The sequence below is a fragment of the Equus quagga genome, chromosome 7 (genome assembly GCF_021613505.1).
Source record: "Equus quagga isolate Etosha38 chromosome 7, UCLA_HA_Equagga_1.0, whole genome shotgun sequence".
In the NCBI taxonomy this organism is placed as follows: Eukaryota; Metazoa; Chordata; class Mammalia; order Perissodactyla; family Equidae; genus Equus; species Equus quagga.
The window spans coordinates 41,340,603-41,362,337 of NC_060273.1; the positions used below are offsets into that span (position 1 = coordinate 41,340,603).

The following is a 21,735-nucleotide window of genomic DNA, read 5'->3' on the forward strand; positions in this document are numbered from 1 at the left end:
TTGGGAGCAGTTTAGACTGGGTTTGGGTTTCCCGAGAAATCCCCTGGTCAGTGCGGCCCCTGGTCCCCAATGGCTCCTCCCTGTCCGTCCCTCACAAGCACAGCGGATGCCTGGTAAACCCTGTCCTTGGCCACAAAGCTCCCGCCGACCTCTCTGTTTAGGTCCGTCAAGGAAAGCGAGTTGCCTGGAATAATCATGTGAGTTCTGGCCACACCACGTGATGGGAAAGACTCAGGGCAAGTGGAGCCCTCTCTCCTGCATTTCTGGTGGGAATGGCAAGTGTTACAGTCACTTTGGAAAACAGATGAGCCGTTTCTTACATGGTTAAACACACACTTACCACGCGACCCAGCTGTTCCACTCTCGGGGGTTTGCCCAAGCGAAACTTAAGTGTTATGTCCGCGCAAAGACTCGTATGTGAATGTTTACGGCAGCGTTCTTCAAAACCGGACTGGAAAAACCCAAATGTCCCTCAACTCGTGGACAGTTCAAAAATCGCAAGGCCAGCCCTGATGGCCTCGTGGTTAAAATTGGATGTTCTCACCACTTTGGCGGCCCGGGTTTGTTTCCTCATCATCAAACCACACCACCTGCCTGTCAGGAGCCGTGCTGTGGCAGCAGCTCACAGAGAAGAGCTAGAAGGACTTACAGCTAGGATATACAACCATGCACTGGGGCTGTGGGAATAAAAAAAAAGGGGGAAGATTGGCCACAGATGTTTGCTCAGGGCAAATCTTTCCCAGCAAAAAAAAAAAAAAAAAAAAAGCAGTATATCCACACAGTGGAATACTACTCAGCAATAAAAATGGAATGAACCATGGATATAGGCAAGAACACGGGTAAGTCTCAGAAACATTGTCCTGAGCACGACAGTCTAGAGAAGACAGCTCTGATCTGAGCGACAGAAGACAGGTGAGTCATTGCCCAGGGCCTGGGAAAAATCTGGGATCTAGAAATCTATGCCCCGATACGAGGGCAAATTAAAGGCCTTTTTGGACAGGCAAAGACACCCCTTTCTGAGGACGTGTGTGTAATATCAGCAAACGAAGAAGGAAACCAGGAACAGGGCGAGCTTGAGCCCAGGCGAGCAGTTGGACCAGTCTGGAGGGCCGTGGGGTGACGTCCACACTGACGGCTGGGCAGCAGCTCAGACAGCACAGAGGCCAGAGGGCTCTGAGACAGACAACTGCACGGAAAAAAGTGAGCCTTCCAGGCAAGATCTAGCACGAGAGCCTGGGTCCGTGTGAGGATATAGTGAAGGTGCACTCTTCTTTTGTCAAAAAAAAAAAAAAAAGAAAGAAAAAGAAAGGCAATTACAAACTCAAGAAATAAAACAAAAAGCAGTAAGTGAAGGTTGTGGTCTAAACATGAAACAAAGCCAATGGTGGGCTTACTTTGAGCAATTCACGGAGTACCATCATTTTCTTTAAGGACGTTGGGCACAACGAGAGGAAAAGCCCGGCCCAACGGGCCGTTCAATGAACAAAACACATACGGCCATCGTCGGAAAATACTGCCGATTGATTTCTAGCCTTTGGAATCCATCCACAAGCAAAGCACGAAGAAGTAAATATTTTCAGTCTGTTCTAACTATAAACGGCAACTTTGACAAGCTGGCTGTCTGGGGTCTCTTCTCTGAGGGCACTAACCCCATTCCTGAGGGCTCAACCCTCATCCCCTAATGACCCCTCAAAGGCTCCCACCTCTGAATACCATCACCCTGGGAATTAGGTTCCAATATGAATTTTGGGGGGGGGGGGACACGAATATTCAGTCCATGACGAATACTGTCAACAAAAGTACCGACTTTATTCAGATTCCGCGTTTTCCCGCTAACATCGTTTTCCCCATCCGGGCCAGGCTGGGATCCCGCGTTGCCCCGAGCTGTCCATCGCTCAGCAATGTTGTAGAACGTCCTTGTCTGGGTTTGTCTGATGTTCCTCCACGATCAGATTGAGGTTCTGCGTTTTTGGCAAGAAAACCCCAGAAGCATGTCTTGTGCGTCTCAGTGCATCGTATCAGGGGGCCAGGCTGTCGTTCCGTCTCACGCCTCGAACACTCGGTTAAGGTGTGTTGGTCCAGTTTCTCTGCTACGGAGTTACGATCCGTCTGTTGGTAATTAATAACTATCTTGGGGGAGATATTCGAAGCCACGCAATAATCTGCCTCCAAGCTGTCGCCCACAAACCCTAGCATCCTTCAGTAGATCTTGCGGGCGATGCTTATTGCTGTGGCGTTTGCCCAACGTTGACTTTCTCTTTCCCTCGTTCCCAGCACGTCTGTTAATTGAATATTTCTGTAAGGCAGAGCCGTCCTCTCTCCCCGACTTCTTTATTCTTTCTCCATCTCACTGTGGACCCGTGGATTTGTACGTTATCCTGTAAGTTAGGATCCAAGAGTACTGTTACTGATTTCGCTGCTCATATTGTTGCGGCTTGGGCCATCAGGAGCTCCTTCGGGGTGGCCCCCGAGCCTGTCTGCAGGTCCCCATCCTTTCTTGAGCGCTTGCCTACTTTGTGGCACTGCAGGACCCTCCAGGCTCATCTTGGATTTCCCCGCCCCGGCCCTGGAATCAGCCACTTCCTTTATCTGTACGTGTTGGCGGACTTGGAGCACTTTTTCCACCAGGAAAGGAGGGTGTGGCGAAGGCGGAAGGGCCGTGCTCCCGCCCTCATCTCCCAGCCGGGGTCCCAGACACGGGTTCTCTCCCAGCTCCGAGGTCTTCCCTGCAGGAAGGGTGTGACGAGCCGCAGGTGGGTGGCCTCTTTGTGGTCCTCGTGCGGGCTCCCTGGGGGCAGTGTCTGGGGCGCGGAGCTTGTCCTCAGAGCTGCAGGGTGGGGACTCAGAGCCTCGCTGGATGAGGACGGTCTCATCGCCAACAGCGCAGCTGCAGTCCCTCAGCACAACTCCCCCTCCTCCCCACTCACGTGCACCTGCTCCCCTCCCAAATCTCTGGGGAACGGGGGATGGTGGGAAGTGAACCCCAGTCAGAGGGATGGGAGTCTCATTCCTAGTGGCTCAAACACTTTCTCTTATTTAGACACAAGCTTAGGATAGGAAAAAAATTAACTTATCCAGGTCATTCTGATCAGTATTTGTCTCTAATTCTGTTTCAAGTCTGTTTTTATTTTGCAAGTCATAGACTGCCCAGCTCAAACCGGCTTAAGCAATACAGGTTTCAGTGACTCAAGTCACTGCAGAGACCTGGGTGGACTGCAGGTACCACGTGATCAGGGTTCAGCCTCCATTTCTGGGAGAGAGAGAGAAGGGGAGAATGACCTTTTCTCTTTCACGCATCATCAAAACAACAGCAAACAAACAGCTCATGCCCTGATGGGACGACCTGCCACTCAGAACCGGAAACGCCAGTTGCCCGGAAGCCTGCGACACTCCCGACCCGCCCACACTGGCGCCTGGAAGGGAATCCCGGGGCGCTGCCACGTGACCGGGCTCGGCCAATCGGGGCCGCCGCCTCTGCCTCCAGAACGCGGTGCTGAAGGCCCTCCTGCGCATGCCCGGCCTACATGCTCCGGTGCCTCCCATTGGCCGAGCCAGCTCACGTGGCCGCACCCCGCCGCAAGGGCGGCTGGGAGGACGTGTCGGGCTGTCGGCGTCGTGAGGCTCGGCCGCTGCGGGGGTGGGGCCGCACGGAGGCGGCGCGGGTGCTGACCCGTCCTGAAGTGGGGGTGGGGGGGAAGGGCGACAGGGGCTGGCAGATGTCACAGTGGCGCTTTCTCTCCGTGTGGCCGCCGGTGCAGGGGCTGCTCGGGTTCCTGGGCGCTGAGTGGCAGTTCACTGGGTGGGCCGGGCAGCGGAGACTGCAGACCCCTGACCCTGTGACCTCTGACCCTGGGACCGTGGACCCCAGGGCCCCTGACTCTGGGACTCTTGGACCCCTGACTCCAGGTATCCCTGATCCCTGGGACCCCTGACTCTGGGTATCCCTGACCCCGGGACCCCTGGGACACCTGACGCTGGGACCCTTGGACCCCGGGACCCCTGACTCCGGGTATCCCTGACCCCTGGGACCCCTGATTCTGGGTATCCTGACCCCTGGACCCTGGGACCCCTTTCGCCGGGACTCTTGGACCCCTGACTCCAGGGATCCCTGACCCCTGGGACCCCTGATCCCTGGGACGCCTGACCCTGGGTATCCCTGACCCCTGGGACCCCTGACTCCGGGTATCCTTGACCCCTGGGACGCCTGACCCCGGGTATCCCTGACTCTGGGTATCCCTGACCTTTGGGACCACGGACTCCGGATATCCCTGACCCCTGGGACCCCTGACGATGAGACCCTTGGACCCCTGGCCTCGCTGGGCCGGGAGGGAGGCCTGGCAAGACCTGTAGGCTCCTGTCCCTCGGCTGCCCCGGAACAAAGATCCCAAGCGCCTGCGTGCGTCGTTTGGGGACGCGAGTTGCCACGTGACACGGGAAGGGCACGTGGGTGGGAGAGAAGCTGCAGGTCACCGAGCCGTCAGAAGATCCGGTTTGTCCTGCAGGAGTCTGACTCTCCACTTCAGCCGTCCTTCATCCCGGCTTTGCCGCTTTGTCCTCAGGGGCCTCAGGTTGTGTGTGAAATGTCTCCAGTTGTGTCTCGCGCGTGAGGGGGAGCTGTCGTCCCACCACGGAGACGGAAGCCCCTTCTCCCGGGCAAGTGGACTCTGCCCAGCAGGGTCGTTTCCTGCAGCCTTACCTGCGCAGCCGTGCCGGGAGCAGGACTGTGTGCGCCTGTGTTAGGACCAGACGCCCCCTGCGTGGACGCAGAGCCCGGAGGCATTGATCCCGAGCACGAAGATCTCAAGTGCCCGTCATTAGGAGGCTGCGAAAGAGCGCACCTGGTCTGCGCCAAACCCGGGTCCCCCACCTTCCTTCCCAAGGCTGCTGTTCTGCCCCCTACATTTACCATCGTCCCCACCTCTCTTTGCTCCGTCTCAGTCCAACCTGTCAGCTGCCTTTGAAGAACGGAAATAAGGAAACCCACATAAAGTCCTAGAGGGTGGAGGTGCCGGCACGTGGGCCACCGAGCAAGCCTACTTGGGCTTCTAAGGAGAGTCTGTGTCTGCAGTTCCCGCCTGTTGTCAGCCAGCAGCGGGCGTTGCTCGTCTCTCCAAGTTCCATCTTCCAGGACATTAAGAAAACCCCGCGCAGACGCCTGAGAAGAGGAGCAGGTGCTTTCGCCTTTGGGACAGGTTCCAGGCCTTGTGTCCTGGCAGCCTCTGAAGCCATCGTTTGCTTCTAAGACGAGTCACAGGAAAGAGGCTCAGAGCCCTGGGGTTCAAGGTCAAGGACGTGCCCAGGTCCAAGCAGAGAGGCTGAGGGGGTAATGCATGAGCGGAGGCTGCAGTCTCCCTCCTGAGATACCAGTTGTCCTCGACGGCACTGCCTGTGGCCTCTTAAAATGGCATTAAAATGGTAACTGACTCAAGTCTGGAAAACGGGAAAAAGGAAAGCCATCCATAGCCCACCACCCTGAGCAGCGTGCAGTGATTGCTTCTCTCCTGTCTCACGTCACGTGGGGGAATGTCTGGATGACCCTGGCTGTTCAGAGAATCCTGGAGAATGGGGAAAAGCCGGGAAGAAAGATTGGTCTTTAGAGAAAGTTTAATTCTCCAGGCTGATCATCAGGCAACTGGTAGTGGGCAGGCAAGCCTTTGGCAAGAGGACACCACACTCCCTGCTCCTGCCTGGAGGAGGTGGCCTCTGGGAGCACTTACTGTTAGCCTTGGCCTCCCAAGCTCAGCCAGAGGCTGGTTTTTAGAGTTTTAATACCTGCAATTATGAAATAGTTCACACAAAATTCACACACATGCAAGTAGACAGAAGGGTATAGCAGGCTTCTTGATACCCATCGCTGGTTCGATGATTAAGAAAGATGGGGGGGACAGCTTTGCCTGTTCTCTGTTCCACAGAGAGGAAGCTGTGTGGCCCGCGCCCCTTACAGCCGGCCTCTTTGATTCCGCCTGCGTCTGAGAGCCATCCGTGGGGCCGTGTGCGTTGGTCATTCGCTCCTTTTCACGGCAGTGGGGTATTCTGTGGCCTGGATTTGCTGCAGGTCGCTGACCCAGTCGTAAATGTGGATGGACATTCGGGTTATTTCCAGTTTGGGGCTGGACTCGAGCTGCTAGGAACACTTGGGTACGAGTCTGTGCCTTTTCATTTCTCAGCAACTTCTTGATCAACCTTTGCTGTGACCTCCTGAGCCTCCTCCCCTGGAACAGAGCCCTGCGGTCCATGCAGAAGCAGCGGGTGTGCTGACTCGGGCTCCAAGCATCACCATTGTCAGCTGGGTTTCTGACTTACGAGTCACTCTCAGCCGAGTTGTGTTTTTGAGTAGGTAATACACGCACAAGAAAGTGATTTCAAAAGTGAATTCAAAGGTACCAAACAGCGTAGGCCGACCTGCCCCTCCTGTCTTCAGCCATATGGCTCCCCTGCCTGGAGGCCACCACTCTTACCCGTTTCTTTTGTAACCTTCCGGGAATATTTTATGCGTACAAAAGCAAATGGGAAGTTCCCTCACTCCGCCTGTTGTGTGTGGTGCCTTCTCTACGCAGTTGTTGTTCTTGTTTTTACGACTCTTAGTGTCTTTTAGAGGTTATTCCACACCGGCAAGTACAGGGCTGCCCTGGCTGTTAAAAGGGAGCCTTTACCTTAAACCCACTCACCGTAGAGGCATCTCATGTTGTCATTCAGGTTACAGAAAGGAGATTTTAAAAGGAAGTAGAACTTGCCTTTGAACCGTGGTGCTGGGAGCGGCAAATAGATGAATTACCTTTATGAAAATAACTCTTTGAGTTTCTTAAAATTCAGGAAGTGAAACCATGGGTTATGCAAAGATTTCTTAGATACGGCACCAAAAGCACAATCCATAAAAGAATCGATAAACTAGATTTCTTTCAAAACTAAAAACTTCCGTTCTTGAAAAGACATTGTGAAAGCATGAAAAGACAAGCTCCAGACTGAGAGAAAATGTTTGCAAATCATATCTATGATAAAGCACTTGTATCCAGAATATATGAAGAATTCTCATATTCAATAAGAAAACAACCCAATTTTTTAAAAAATGGGAGACTTGAAGATATGTCACCAGTGAAGATATACAGATGGCAAATAGGCACATGAAAAGAGGCTCGACAGCATTAGACGTTAAGGAAATGCAAATTAAAGCCATATGGAGATACCACCACGTACCTGTTAGATGGCTACAATTAAAAAGACTGATGTCTCCAATGCTGGCAGAACGGGAGGGTCTGGAACTGGCATGCAGCGCTGGTGGGAAGATAAGATGGAACCACCAGTTTCGATAATAGTTTGGCAGTTTCTCAAAGTCTTAAATATACATCTACGATGATTGCCATTCCACTCCTGGATGTTTCCCCAAGAGAAATGAAAGCGTGTATCCACACAGAGCCTTGTACACGAGTGTTCTCAGAAGCTTTATTTGTAATAGCCAAAAACCCGAAACAAACACACATCAAAATTGTGTTGTAGCCACACAGTGGAATATTACTCAGCAATGAAAAGGAATGAACTACCAGTAGACATTACATCACGGATGGATCTCAAAATAATTACGCCAATTGAAAGAAGCAAGATCGACAAACAAAAAAGTACATACCGTATAAATCCATTTGCAGATAATTCTAAAGTGTGCATACTCCTGTGCGGTGACTGAAAGCAGGTCAGTGTTGCCTGGAGACGGGGTGCGAGGGGGAGGCTGGGGGAGGGAGAAGGAGGGCAGAATTGCCGAGGGGCAGGAGAGGACTTTCGGGAGAGACGAGAGGTTTGCTGTCTTGTGGTGGTGGTGGTCCCGTGGCTGTGTCCACGTGTCAAAACTTAGCAAACTGCCCACTAAGCATGTGCAGTTAACTGTAGTCAAGTATAGCTCAACAGAGCAGTGAAGACAGCCATCAATCATTCCATCAGGGACTACAGACATGTCAAACACGACCTATAATTCTACCCCGAGCTGTCCCGCTAAGAGCGATGGAGCACACTCACACGGTGTGAGAGCTCAGCGCAGTTTTAGTCATGATGGCCCCGGACTGCACCACCTGAATGTCCACCCGCAGGGGGACAGGCGACATCAGAGTGCGTATTTGTGGCAGAGGCCGTAGGGTCCACAAAGCCTAACGTATTTACTCCCCGGCCCTTTGCAGAAAGAGACTGCTGACCCCTGGACAGTGAATGGACGGACAACCTCAACAGCGTCACGCTGAGAGAAAAAAGCTGGACACACAAGACCACATGCGATCATGTGAAACCATTTATGTGAAACATCTACAAGAGACGAGACTTTAGAGATGGGCAGGTCGGTGTTGGCCGGGGCTGGGCTGGGGTCAGGGACTGACTGCAGGTGGGCCGAGGGAGCCCCAGGGTGATGGGAGCACGGGCTAAAACCCACCCACCCAAGCACTCGCCAGGGGAATTTCACGGTGTGTGAATTATAGCTCGATAAAGCTGAGAACCTCAGGGACAGCATTTTCACATCCCTCATCCCCGCTGCCTGGCACACGGGGGTCAGGGCTCCAGGAATATTTGCTGATTGAATTGAGTGAGGAGAGGACAAGAGCCTGCAAAGCTAAGTGGCGAGGGACCTGTTGCTTGTCAGCAGGAGTGTTGAGATTACAACCTTCCGTGGGCCAGGTTTTCACATCTCTCTGGACACACACACCTGTTAACGCTGCACCAGGGGGCTGCCTCTGACCGTTTCCCCTGAAAGATGGACAGGAGCAAAAGTGCCGCCATTTCTGTGGTGGCCAGTGCGGCAGCAGGGCTGGACAGCCACAGATGTCGGCACCCCCCACACCTGCCTCGTGCTGGAGGAGGTGAGCGTGTTCCTCAGCACACTGTCCTCTCGGCCGAGCTCTCTGACCTTTACTCTTGGTTCCTGGGACACTTAACGGCTGACCAGAGAGCAGATGGGCCTTCTTGCTGGAGGTGAAAATGCGTGGCGCCCAGGGCAGGTCCCCGCGCTTTGGCGGCATCGGTTTCTCCTGGAGGGTCGATCCCTCTTGATTCCGGAGAGCTGGCCCGAGGCCTGACAGTGTGCATTTCTACCAGGGTTCCAGGTGATGCCGAAGAGGACAGGGCGGAGAAGGCAGAGGGCAAGGGCCATCAGGGGCCTGTGGAAGAGCACCCCAAGGGCAGCCGACGTCCCCGCGGCCATTGAAGACGTCGGCCCCAGAACCTGGGCTCAGAGAGCAGCCACATCAGGGGCTCTGAGGGGATGGCCTCCTGGGGCCTAGGCTGCAGGGACCCAAGCTGTGTGCAGATTCAGGCCCCCACCCAGCCTCTCCGGGGGCCCTGCTGCCCGTCCTCACTTGTGTGGGGCTCCTGCCACCTGGTGTCCAGAGAGGGCACTACAATGAGCAGCCAGCCCCCCACAGTGCAGAGGCCCAGAAGGCCCGGGGCTGGGGTCACCTGGAGGTTAGATCTAAGGAAGAAGGAGCCACTTCTCAAAATGTGCATTAATTACCGAAACACAAAGACAGGCATACAAAATAATTACAATAAATATTTTTAATTAAATTTTCAAACATCAAGCAAAGTGTTAATATTTGATTGTTGGAAAATACACACGGCATTTTTTTCCTTGTGTTAACATAAATATTTGGCTTATGGAAATAACACTCACTTAAAACGAAACCTTTTAGGCACTTGGGTGTAGAAAGTGCTAGAGAATAAAATACAATTTTACTTTACTGCTACTTGTAAGAGAGCAACCAAAATTCTATCTGGTTAAACATTCTGTTTTCAACACCGTTAGCATTGCTGATCTAAGAGAAAACCCTGTGACCAAATATATCCACATAACATTCTGAGTCCAAGTATACTTCAAATGGGAAAAATTTCATTGATAATCGTCCTTCAGATTTCAAATTCCTTTTAGTCTTTTCACTGAGATGGTAAGTTTCAGTAGACAGAACCCAAAGAAAGAATGAAATTTCTTTTTAATCACTTTGACTTTTAAAAAAAAATAGTCAAGAACTTTCTTGGTGGGCATGTAAGCAAGACAGAACCAATTACGCCATGAGCCCAGCAGTGCATGTAGCCTTACAAAAAAAAAAGAGCTGACTTGCCTGCCAGTATGAGTTGGCATTTAGTTCTAATCTCGAATTCGCTGTAGGTTTGTGGCAGACCTCTCGATGGACTGTGTGAACGAGACATAAAGATACAGATGCCACTCAGTGAGCGTCATCTCAGAAACTGCGGGTTTGAGAAGCTGTCCCAGGGGAGCACTGGGCATGCTTCTGAGGGAAACATTCTTCTTGCTGTCTAAGCCTTGCCTGTGAGTGTCCCAGGCTGTTGACACAAAGGTGCCCTTTTGGTGTTGGGAGGTTTAAAGGCCACAGATCCGTCCAGCTGCGGACGAGGCCCTCCAGCTGCGGACGAGGCTGTGCTCCCGGAACTCGGGTCACGGAGCAGGCGGCAAGGCCTGCATGTGCTGCAGGAGCTGCTCACAGTGGGCGGGGGAGCGGTGCTTGTGGATGACTGCCTCCGTCTCCCGCACCAGGAGGTCAGGGAACAGGACGCTGCCGGCCTTGAGGACCTCTGTAAAACAGCAGAACACCTTTAAAGTGCCAGAAGCAAAAACTAAACCAGTTCCTGTTGATGCAGATAAGTTTCCCAGTCAAGTTAAAACAGCCCTGAGCACAGCAGACTGCAAAGTGGGGATGAACAGGGTATACATCATGATAAAGGGTCCACTCTCCAAAGAGACGGGGCAGTCCTAAACATGTATGCACCTAATGGGAGCACCACACTACGTGAGACAACACGACGAGCTGCAGGGAGAGACACACGAGTCCACGCCGGCAACTGGAGGCCTCCACGCCCTCCCACAGGAACGGATCCAGCAGGCAGGGGGTCAGCAAGGCCGCAGCTGAGCGCAGCAGCACCGTCAGTCAGATGGACACACGGACATCTGCACACTCCCCATCCAGCGACAGCAGGGTCTAGATTCTTCTCAACTCCATGGAACGCTCACCAGAGAGACCACACTGTGGGCCGTAAAACACCTGAACAACTTTACCAGACCGGAAGTCATCGCCTGTCTGCTCTCAGACCACAGCGGAATTATATAAGTCAGTAACGGAGAAAGAACTGGAAAACCCCCAAATGTCTGGAGATTAAACGGCATGTTTCTAAATAGCATAATGTTCGAAGAAGAAATCTCAAGCTAAATGAAAAAATGTTTTGAACTAAGTGAAAATGAAAACACATCCCAGCAATTTGTGAGCGCAGGGAGAGCAGCACGTAGAGGGACACTCATAGCATTGAACTATCTGAAATCAGAAACAGGTTCCACCCTAGACGTCTAGCAAAGAGGAGCAAATTACATCCAAAGTCAGCAGAAGAAAAGAAATAAGAAGAATTAGCGCAGAAATCAATAAAGAAAATCGACAAAACCCAAAGCTGGTTGCTTGAACAACTCTCTGCCCACAAATTGATACCCTACGTGAAGTGGGCCAGTTGTCTAAAAGACACAACCTGCCAAAACTCACACAAGAATAGACAATCTTAACAGACCTATATCTATTAAAGAAATTGTGAATCAGTAATTAATAACGTCCCGAAACAGAAAGCAGCAGCCGCAGACGGGTTCACTGGTGAATCCTACCAAATATTTAAGGAAGAAATGACAGCAATTCTCTACTCTCTCCCAGAAGACAGAGGCAGAGGGAACACTTGCTCACTCACTCTTCGAGGCCAGCATCCCCTAAGACAAACCCAGATTTCACGAGAAAACCACAGACCAGGATCTCGTGAACACAGATGCAAACAAATCCTCAACAAAACACTAGCAAATCGAACCCAACAATGGATAAAAAGAATTATACACCAAGACCCAGTGGGATTTATCCCAGGGGTGCAAGACTGGCTCAAGATTTCAAAACCAGTGTCCTCCATGGCATCAACAGGCTAAAGAAGAAAAACCACACGATCCTATCGATAGATGCAAAAAGTATTTTCACAGAATCCAACACCCATTCATGATAAAAAAAAAACTCTCAGTAAACTAGGAATAGAGGGGAATTTCCTTAACACAGTAAAGAACATCTACAAAAACCTTACAGCTAACATACTCGACAGTGAGAAACTCAAACTTTCCCATAAGACGAGCTACAAGGCAAGGATGTCCTGTCGCCGCTCCCGGTCAGCACGGTAGTGGAAGTCCTGGCGAACGCAGTGAGGCACGAAAGGAAACGGAAGATAATACACAGACAGGGAAGGAAGAAACAAAACTGTCTTTGTTTGCAGATGACGTGATTGTCTACGTAGAAAACCTGGAAGAACTAACAACTTCCCAGAACTAATGCGCGATTCCGGCACGGCTGCAGGACGCAGGTTAACAGACGCCAATCGCTTTCCTACGCACCAGCAGCGGACAGCGGACTCTGAAGTGGAAACACAACGCCATTTACATTAATGCCAGCCGGAGAGAAATACTCAGGTGTAAATGTAACAAAACGTGAACTAGATCTTCTGAAGAAAATAACAAAACTCTCAGGAATGAAATCAAAGAACTCAAGAAATGGAGAGACATTCCGTGTTCACAGATGAGACTCAATTTTGCGAGATGTGGGTTCTTCCCAAATTGATCTACAGATTTAACGCAATCCCCATCAGAATCCCAGAAGGTGTTTTGTAGAAATTGACAAAGTGACTCTGAAGTGTATGTGGAGAGCCAAGGACCCGGAAGAGCCAAGGCAATACTGAAGGAGAACCAAGGTGGAGGACTGACGCTCTCTGACCTCAAGACCTTGTATTAAGCCACAGCAGTCAAGACAGTGTGGTACTGGGGAAAGGAGAGACGAACAGGTCAGGGGAACAGAACTGAGAGCTCAGAAACAGACCCACATCAATGCAGTCAGCTGATCTCTGACGGTGGAGAAAGGCAATACAGTGGCGCAAAGACAGTTTTTTCAACAAACGATTCTGGAGTAACTGGACAGCTACACACAAAAAAGAAAAAGAAGCTAGACACAGACCTTACACTCTTCACAAAAATTAACTCAAAATGGACCACAGACCTAAATATAAAATGCAAAACTATAAAAGCCCTAGAAAACAGCAGTGGAGAAGACGAGCCACAGACTGGGAGAAAATGTTTGCAAAAGACACATCTGATAAAGGACTCCAAAGGTCCAGAGCCTGCGGGACGGCCCACGTCCCGGCTCGTGTCCACTCAGCCCGGCTGGCACAGGCCCCGCGGGCGACGCGGGGGCACAGCGGCTGTGAACCAGCGGCTTCCCCGGCACCACCTTCACCCCAAAGAACGACCGACCGACAGACAACTAACAGACTCGGGTTACTCGGACTCTGGCACCTGGAAGAACATGTTCTCAAAAATGAATCAACTGACAGTATTTGAGGCCAGTGATAAATCAACACAACTGACGTGTTGACGCTGTGTAACACGCGTAACACAACGTGCCAACACTAGGAAGGCGTTCATAATTCAACAGCAACGCTGTCTGAGTGACCAACACGTGACGTGACACTGGCCCGTTCAAGGTGCAGGCTGGACTGATGGACCTGGACGCACCCAGTCCAGCACACGCTGGCTTCAGAGTCTGCACCCCAGGAACCGTTCGGAGACTACCACCTGCCCAGTTTGGGTACAGCATCAAAGACGACCAGCAATTACCCAAAAAGGCTATTAAGACTCTCCTCTCTTTTCCAACCACGTGTCTGAGCCCAGACTTTTTTCATATCCTTCAACCACCACAGTCTCTGTCACAACCGACCGAATTCCGGAGCAGACGTGAAAATCCAGGTGTCTTCTACCAAGCGAGACCGTAAGAGATTTGCAGAAATACAAACTGTGCCCCTCCTCTTGCTCATTGTTTTGTTTTGGAAAACATGTTATTTATGTTAATCTGTAACAGATCTATTGTTATTTCACACAAATCAATAAACATCTCACAGTGTCCTCACTTCTAACGTCTACCAAGGCAAACGTCGGGGCCCTAACCCACAAAGTCAGAGCCTTCAGGAGCTCCAGTGACTCTCAGCACAGAGGGGTCGGGGCCCGAGACCGCGGGCCGAGGGAGCCCCCACAGCCTGGGCGGGGCGCAGCAGCCCGGCTGGGAAGGTCTGTGTTGACACCTGGAACAGGCGTGAGCGTTACCCTCAAGTTGCGGCCGCCTCACCTAGAACTGCGTCCTGCACGGCGCCCTCCGGGTCGTCGAGGTGCACGAGGAGCTCCTTGTACAGGTGCTGGATGTCGCTCTGGCAGCAGGACTTGCTGCCGTCGCTCTCAACGCGCCGCAGCCAGGTGGCCAGGGTGGAGGCAGCCGCCAGCCTCACATCGTTGGAAACGTCGTCCAGACGCTTCAGGAGCTCTGGAAGGAGGGGCCGGAGCGGGTGGTGAGACAGCCCCAGAGCAGCCCACTCGCCTGCACACTCCGGCCAGGAGTCCAGCCCCCACCCGGCCAGGGAGCCGCAGCCTCGGGGAGGCTGTGCACCCAGAGTTCACGTGCAAGGTGCTGGGGCGGCTCTCGCTGTCCCGGGACCCCTCAGTGGACACAGAGTGGAGGGGTGACCTGCCCCGCCCGTGCCTGCGTGCTCGGCAGCCTGGGCTGGTCTGCACGGCTCCCAGCTTCAAGGCGGCCCCCGCCCTCCCCGGCTGAGATGCTCAGAGTCGGCCCGACATCCACAGGCAGCACGGCCAGCCGCCTGGTACAGCCCGCCGAGCAGACAGCACGGGCACAACCTCAGCTGCCTGCCCTCCGCCCCTGCAGGCTCTGGGGATGGAGCTGAGGGCTCAGTGACAGGACGGGCACCAGCTGTGTCGGTTCTGTTCTGCTGAGCCTCTGACACCAGGCCACACTGCTGCTGAAAACAACGACCTCTGCCGACAGGTGGACACTCACCGTCACGGGCACGGTGCTCATCAGCGTGAGATTTCCTCCCACACCTACAGCGAGCCCCTGGCCTACAAGGGTGTCTCACAGGCTCAGCAGACGACTGGGCCCAGAATGGGCGCGGCAGGAGTGCCCACGGCCGTGAGCCGGAGCAGCTGCCCACGGTGGGCGGGAGGCCCGACCTCCACACACGGCCATGCGGCCGTGAGCCTGCGCCATCACACGCGGTGGCTTTGCTCCTGGCTGATCGACAGACATTAAACACGTGGAGTCAGGACGCCCCGCAGGGGGCCGGACCTGAGCTGAGTGGGACCCACTGGCACTGACTCTCGGAAGACACCGGCACCTTCCCAGGGGCGCTGGGCTCACGGTGGCTGATAGTGGGGAAGCCTGCGTGTTTAACCTGCAGCCACTGCAGGAAAGGGGGAGCCGCCGCAGGGCGGGCCCTGCCGAGAACCCCTCCTGTGGCCCTGCATCAGCCTGCGAGCAGGCCCCCCGGCTCAGGGGGAGGAACTGAGTCACAGAGGCTCCTAACTTGTCAACGCTGGCCAGCTGCTGGGGTCGCAGAGTGAGGCTGGTGCCTCCACGTGTGTGAGTGACGCTGTCTCCCACCGGCTCAGGCCGACCTCAAAGCAACGTGGAACTGGAATTCACCACTGCATTTTTGTATGATGGCATCTCCCAACTCCTGAGGCTTTTTTTTTTTTTTGCTGAGGAAGATTCACTCTGAGCTAACAAACGTGCTAATCTTCCTCCGTTTTTTAGTATGTGGGCTGCCAGCACAGCATGGCTGCTAAGAGAGCAGTGTAGGTCTGTGCCTGGGAAGTGAACCTGGGCTGCTGAACTTAACAACTAGGCCACTGGGGCTGGCCCCAATGCCTGAGTTCTGAACATAGCAGGGGCCTGCAAATCTGTCTTTGTAACTGCTTCAGTTACCCTTCCTGAGGAAGCAGGGACTCGGGCTGAACGGACGGCATGTGGGGGCTGGCCCGGTGTCTGTGTCTAACAGGAGGCCATGGGAAGGTCTGGAGGGGGCGTCTTGGCATCCCTCCTTCCCACCCACGTGGGCAGTAATTCTCCCAACACGTCGCTGAGGAGGCACGGGACTGGTCCCGCAAAGCGAAGGCGCACGAGGATCCCGCGAGGCACACGACCCTCACTGACGCGCCGGGAACTGGGGGACAAACGCCCCAACACGGCCACCTCTTCGCTGGCACTTGTTCCATAAAGTGAGTAAATTCCCCACCAATCCTGACAGTCACTAAACACACTGGTGAGACCTGTTCAAAACAGAACTATGGACGTCCGTGGGAATCGACGTTTGTGCTGTAAAGCGAGAAGGAGAAACAGCAGTGAAAGAGCGCTGGGGAGGCGGCCTGCTCTCCGGGTTCCATGGGAGGCACTCCTGCTCCGCGGCGGGCACCCTGGAAGGCCGTGTGTCTTCAGTGCCAGGAACCCGCCCGCATCTCTTCCATCGCTTCTCCAGGCCCTCGTGGGGTGCAGACGGGGGAGCCTCCCGGCTGGCCCTGCCCCGCCTCCCCTCCTCACTGGGGTCCTTCTCTGTGCGCGTCCTGAGTGGAGTCCACATCCCTCTCTGTCCACGACTACCGTCCGCAGCCAGCGCCAGTCAGCGTCTGGCCAGCGCACCGAGCTTTAAATCCAGCGGCTAGTTCTCATTTCCAGGAACCCTCAGACACCATCTTAAAAATCTCTAAGTATCTGTGGCGTATGGAAGTGCAGATAAGGGGCAGACCTGTGTGCTGCTGCCTAGTTTAGCCGCGCAGCCCAGCCCGGCCCTGCAGAGGGGGCTCTGCTCCTGAAACAGGCGGCGCTGGCCCACTAGCTCCCGGGACCCCGCTGGACTCCTCCCCCGTGGCCTGCCCCTCCCTCCCGCCTGCCTGTTTCTCGACCTGTTTCAATGGACGCTGTGCTTTTAGCTCCCTGTGCATCTGAAGCACAGTCTGCAGATGCCTGTGAGGGCTCCCGTCGTCTACATTCACCTCCAGTGGCGCCTGTGTGCTGTCCCCCTTCGCGCCCGGAACTCGTATCTGCAGGCTCCCCTCCGGCGAGGCCCGCGCGCTTTTCCCTGTGGATCTGGCGTTCGTCTGTGCTCGGGCTCCAGAGAGGCGGTGACGCTGGGTTTAAGGTGTGGCTGGTGCACGAGCCTTGCCCGACGCCTGTTCTCACACCGAGGCCTGGCCACAGCTCCTGCTCCAAGGGGTCCCTGCCACGTTCGGGGCTGCACCCCCGGCTGCTGTGGGGGCCTTAGTGTCCATCCTTGCTTCTGCTGTCGCCTCCCCTCCAATCCTGGTCCACAGGATGGTGTCCTGTTCCTTATTCGTGACGCTGTGTCTGTCACTGCTGTGTCTGACTCCCAGCATCAGCCCGACCAGAAGTCAAAGCAGCGTTTTCTGTTTTCCTCTCAAAGAAACAGCTGTCAGACAAACACAAACACACGCTTTGGACAAGGAAAATGTCCTACCTGGATAGACCTTGACGAGCTCATCTGGACGAACCACAGCGCCAGAGGCCTTCAGAAACGCGTCAATGATGCGGCAGGAGACGAGGCGCGTCACCTGGGCGTCTTCCTCCAGGGTGGTGAGGATCTGAGGCGTGAGTGCTTCCTGCACCTCCCGCAGCTGCAATCAGTGAGACACACTCAGGACGCGCGTGATCCTGGTGAGAGACGCTGTGCGCTCACCGTGTGCCTGCAACCAAGAGCCTGTTCTGATACGGACGCAGCTGGTCACCTACCGACCGGCACGTCCCGAGAAGGGCGTCGGCAGGCGGTGTCGCCCTGTGAGCCCCAGACCCTGGTGGTGCAGCCGCGCACACTGGGCCACAGGGTGCCCCCCCACACAGGCCCGCGCCGGCTGCACAGTCAGCTGCTGACGTGGAGCCCGACTGCATGATGGGGTTGCAACGCTCTTTGGAAATTTCTACCTAAGGAGCAGATTTGATTTAAAACCTGGATGACATGAACATTTGTTTAGCTCGGCCAGTTGATGCTTTACAACCCGTCACTCACAGGGTCTCAGTGAGGCAGAAACCCGTGCGGCCTGCTCCTCACTGGCGTGACTGGCTGTTGTGTCCCCTGAAAGTGGGGACACTCTAACCTCGAGCGCAGCCGCCAGCGCACCAGGAGGGGGCGCTCATACATCAGGGGACCAGGGAGCTGCCGCCGGGACGCGCGCACAGCCCAGCACAGCCCACGCTGCAATTCTGTTCTACTGTTTCCCCCACCCCCGTACTAGCTGGAGACAGGAATAAAAATAACGCAGAAAGCCCCAGGTCCCTGCAGCACAGCTGGCTGCTGTGATCAAATTCTGTCTCATAAAGAGTGACGTTCGCCACGTAAACCCAAGAAAACCCAGCAGGATCAGAAACCAAGATGCCTCCCACCTGACCCCGTGCCCCCAGACGGGCCTCGCTCACCTCTGGTGCCCACGTCCCCTCCCCCGTCTGCTGCAGGGAGCAGCGTCTGGCTGGCCCCTCCCTGGAAGGAGCGCACTAGCGATGTGTGTGTCCTTCGAGTGGCTGCGGGCCCGCCTGGAAGACCCCAGAGCCGGCGCACCACCCGCGCGTGGTCCCGGACGCATTCTACCTGTTCAGCCGACAGGCTCTCGCTGCTGATGAGCGCCCAGAGGCAGGACACGGTGGCCGTGCGGATGGCTGCGGCCGTCCTCCCCGCGTGCCACTGCAGATTGGGGACCAGGATGTCCTTCACCAGGGTGTCGAGGTAGCTGTGAAGCTGCCTGGAGGGAGATCATGAGGAGGTAAGGAGGGTGGACGGGGCCTCGAAGGAAGCGCTTCGGTCTGGAACAAGCTGGGCCGAGGGGGGCGAACGGGCGAGACCATCAGAGAGGAAACTGGAGGGGACGCCCGAGCCAGAGCCCTCTGCCCCCAGGGCAGGCCCGGGAGGAGACTGGCCAGGGGTGAGATGGGGCCAAAGAGGGGATGGCGCTGTTTTCTGCAGCCGGAGAAGGGAGACTGCGAGTGAGAGCCGGGGGCTGTCACAGGGCCAGGGCTGCAGTTCTCTGGGCGCCCCCCGGGACCAGCCAAAGGTCCTGAGTGCCAGAGCACCCAGGTGGGCCCAGGACACGTTTCCAGCCTCTCCCGTCGCTCTAACAGAAAGGAGGCGTGAGCCGCACCCAAGCGTCAGCCAGGCCAGCAAAGTCACTCCCATGAGAGGTGACCCTACGGAGACAGGCTGCACGGTCCCTATGACCTCTAACCCTCCACCTCAGTGAGAAGGGAGCCTCAGGCCTGCACTCAGGGGCCCCAAGTCAGCCACAGGGAGACATGGACGTTCTGCCAACACAGGGGACGTCGGCTCTACGGTCCAGGCCAACAGTTGGACGTGTCATCAAGACAAAAACAGCAAAACCAGACCAGATCCCAGTCTGGGGCCATTTCCACCACGCCCGGCCAGCTCGGCACGGCAGAGCCGCATTTAGAAGACCCCGTTAGAAACCGCCCGCCCAGAGGAGGGCCGCGGGGCATTCACGAAACTACGAAGAGCGCTTCTTATGAATCCCGCAGCACCACGGGCCTCTGCTGACAGATCAAACTATTTTCTTGAACAAATGATTCACCAGTTTATATCCTAATGTCATTCCCACGTACGTGTCGAGGCGGCTCAGCTGATTCAGAACTGAGAAGAGAAGAAAGACTCCACTAGAGACACCGGGCTGCACTCGAGACCCAGGCCCCTTGGCAGGTCCCCGGCTGCCACCCCTGCTCCCTCTGAGTCTCCACCTGCTCGCCTCCAGCAGGGGGCGTTCCCGAGCTGACAGCGCGGAAGCAAGCGCCCTTGAAAGCAAATCGGGTGCAGATGACTCATGCCCAGGAGTCTTCAATGCGCTTTAATGTTGAGCAGAGCTGCCGACTCCTGCACAGCGACTGACAAGAGGACTCTGGGGAGACACACCCGCACCCCGCACCCCAGGCGGCCATGGGAAGGGGTAGCGCTGCGGCTCCCAGGGGCCAGGAGGGCCACGTGCTGCTTCCAGCCCCAGCAAGAACCTGCCGTGGAGACAAACCGCGGGGAGGGAAGAAGTGCCTGCTTCTCAAGGACGACTCCCGCCAAGTCCACAGAGGCGCCCCATCCACAGGCTGGGATCCACAGCGAGGCTCGGGGGGCTCCCACGTGGCCCCACTCCACTGTGAGACCAGATCCACTGGTGAGCTGCCCGTTCAAGTCCCTAGTGTCACCTCCATCAGCAGGTGACTTTTAAACGAGACATGTCCCCAGTTCTCAGAGCCACCCGCAAGGAGGAGACGGAGAGCCAAGGGCAGTGTGGGTGAGGGTGTCTGTTCTGCTCCCCACGGGGCAATTCCGGAAGGCCCGGGGGGGCAGCCTCTGAAAGTCAGACGGGCACGAGTGGCCGACAGCAGGACGGGGAGGGACCCTGCTCAGGGCCCACGTCCTGGGACCTCTGCTGAACGGGCACCACCGTACATCCTCCAGGTGAGGAGCCCCACCTCCTCCCGCTTCCCTCAGACACGACGGAGGCCCGTGGGACCCCGACGACTCCTGCGTCCAAGGGGGAAACTCCCACGGCCAGAAGCCCGCCCTCCTCGGCACCCACCCTGCTGTCCACCCTCGGAGGGGGCTGCAAACTGCAGGGCTGACGCAGGGCTAAGCACATTCTGCAGAGACGAGGGTCAGCAAGGCCCTCCCTCCTGTTTCCATTTCAGCAGAGTCAACGAGATATTTATGACTGCCATTTTTTGATCCTAAAAATCAAAACCAAGCAGTTGTTCTTTTTCAAATCTTCCCAGCCTGTAGAAACAGCTAATGCTTTCACTAGAATGGTTATAAACTGCGCAACTCCTTCTCCGGCTACGGATTTGTCTACCTGTCTTCACGTGCCATTCTCTCAGGAACTCGTCCGAGCCTGAGGCTGCGTCTCGCAGGGCGGCCCGTGCCTGGGCATCGGGCTGAGGCTGCTTCCGAGGGAGGCCGGCTGCCCATGCCGCCTCGGGTCCTGGGTCACCCGTGGAAGGCTGGCCTGCCAGGGGGCTGCAGGGCCCCCGCTGAGCACCTCGCGATGGTCCCTTCCAGGCCCTGAGGTTCTGCAGACAAGCAGGAAGCAGATGTCCTGCACTGTGACGGGCCAGCGAGGCCCACAGCGAAGGGACGAGCGTGACGTTCAGAGATGCATGGGCTGAACGACCCTGTTATTTCCACGGGAACCTTCACGACGTGTCCACGACGGGCAGGACTCCACTCGTGCGCATCTGCTCTCTCCGAGGGGGCAGCCCCAACAGCTCCCGGCACCTCACGTGGGGGCCGCAGGACCCGCTTTGCTATGGGTACTTTGCTGACCTGACGGAGGGAGACGTGGGCCCAGGAGGGGTCCCCACAGAACGGGGTCACCTTGTGCCCGTCCCGCTGTGGTGGGGTCCACTGCGGCACGGCGGCTCTGGACTGCCATGTCCCCTGGCCGCCTGGACCCGTCAATGCTGACCTCTGGTCCCTTCACTTCAAAGCCATGAGGCTGGGGCCCTAATGGCTCAGGGGCACCAACACGTCCCCTAGATGACGGACGGCTTTCTCCAGCACTTCAACCGTCAGTGCAGCTTGGTCATCCCGTGTGTGGCTGAAGGTGCGACAGCTTTGAACCTGAGCACGGCCGACACAGCAACCATCAACAGCCCACGTTCCCACCACGTTCTCGTCCGCAGGCACTTTCACCACCACACTCAAGACTCTGATCAGTGTCTGTCTGCGTGGAGCAGTCGCGGCCGCGCCTGTGCTGTGTACCCAGGAGTCACGTGCAGCACAACAGCAGGCCGCCTGCGCTGGGGGTCCCCGTGCCCACCTGAGACCTCAGTGTGGGGGAGGCACTGCCCC

The 21,735-nt window shown here is 55.6% G+C and overlaps 1 protein-coding gene across 1 annotated transcript in view; it reads right to left on the reverse strand.

Annotated features, from left to right (window-relative positions):
- Window positions 1–9,510: 9,510 nt before the first annotated feature.
- The window catches only part of DNAAF5 (dynein axonemal assembly factor 5), a 48,387-nt gene continuing 36,162 nt past the window's right edge, over window positions 9,511–21,735 (reverse strand). The window contains exons 11-14 of the mRNA XM_046667755.1: window positions 18,481–18,631; window positions 17,359–17,515; window positions 14,163–14,354; window positions 9,511–10,557 (exon numbers count right to left, since the gene is read on the reverse strand). Coding sequence (XP_046523711.1) covers window positions 10,421–10,557; window positions 14,163–14,354; window positions 17,359–17,515; window positions 18,481–18,631 — 637 coding nt within the window. The 3' untranslated portion in view covers window positions 9,511–10,420. The remainder of the gene's footprint in view (window positions 10,558–14,162; window positions 14,355–17,358; window positions 17,516–18,480; window positions 18,632–21,735) is intronic.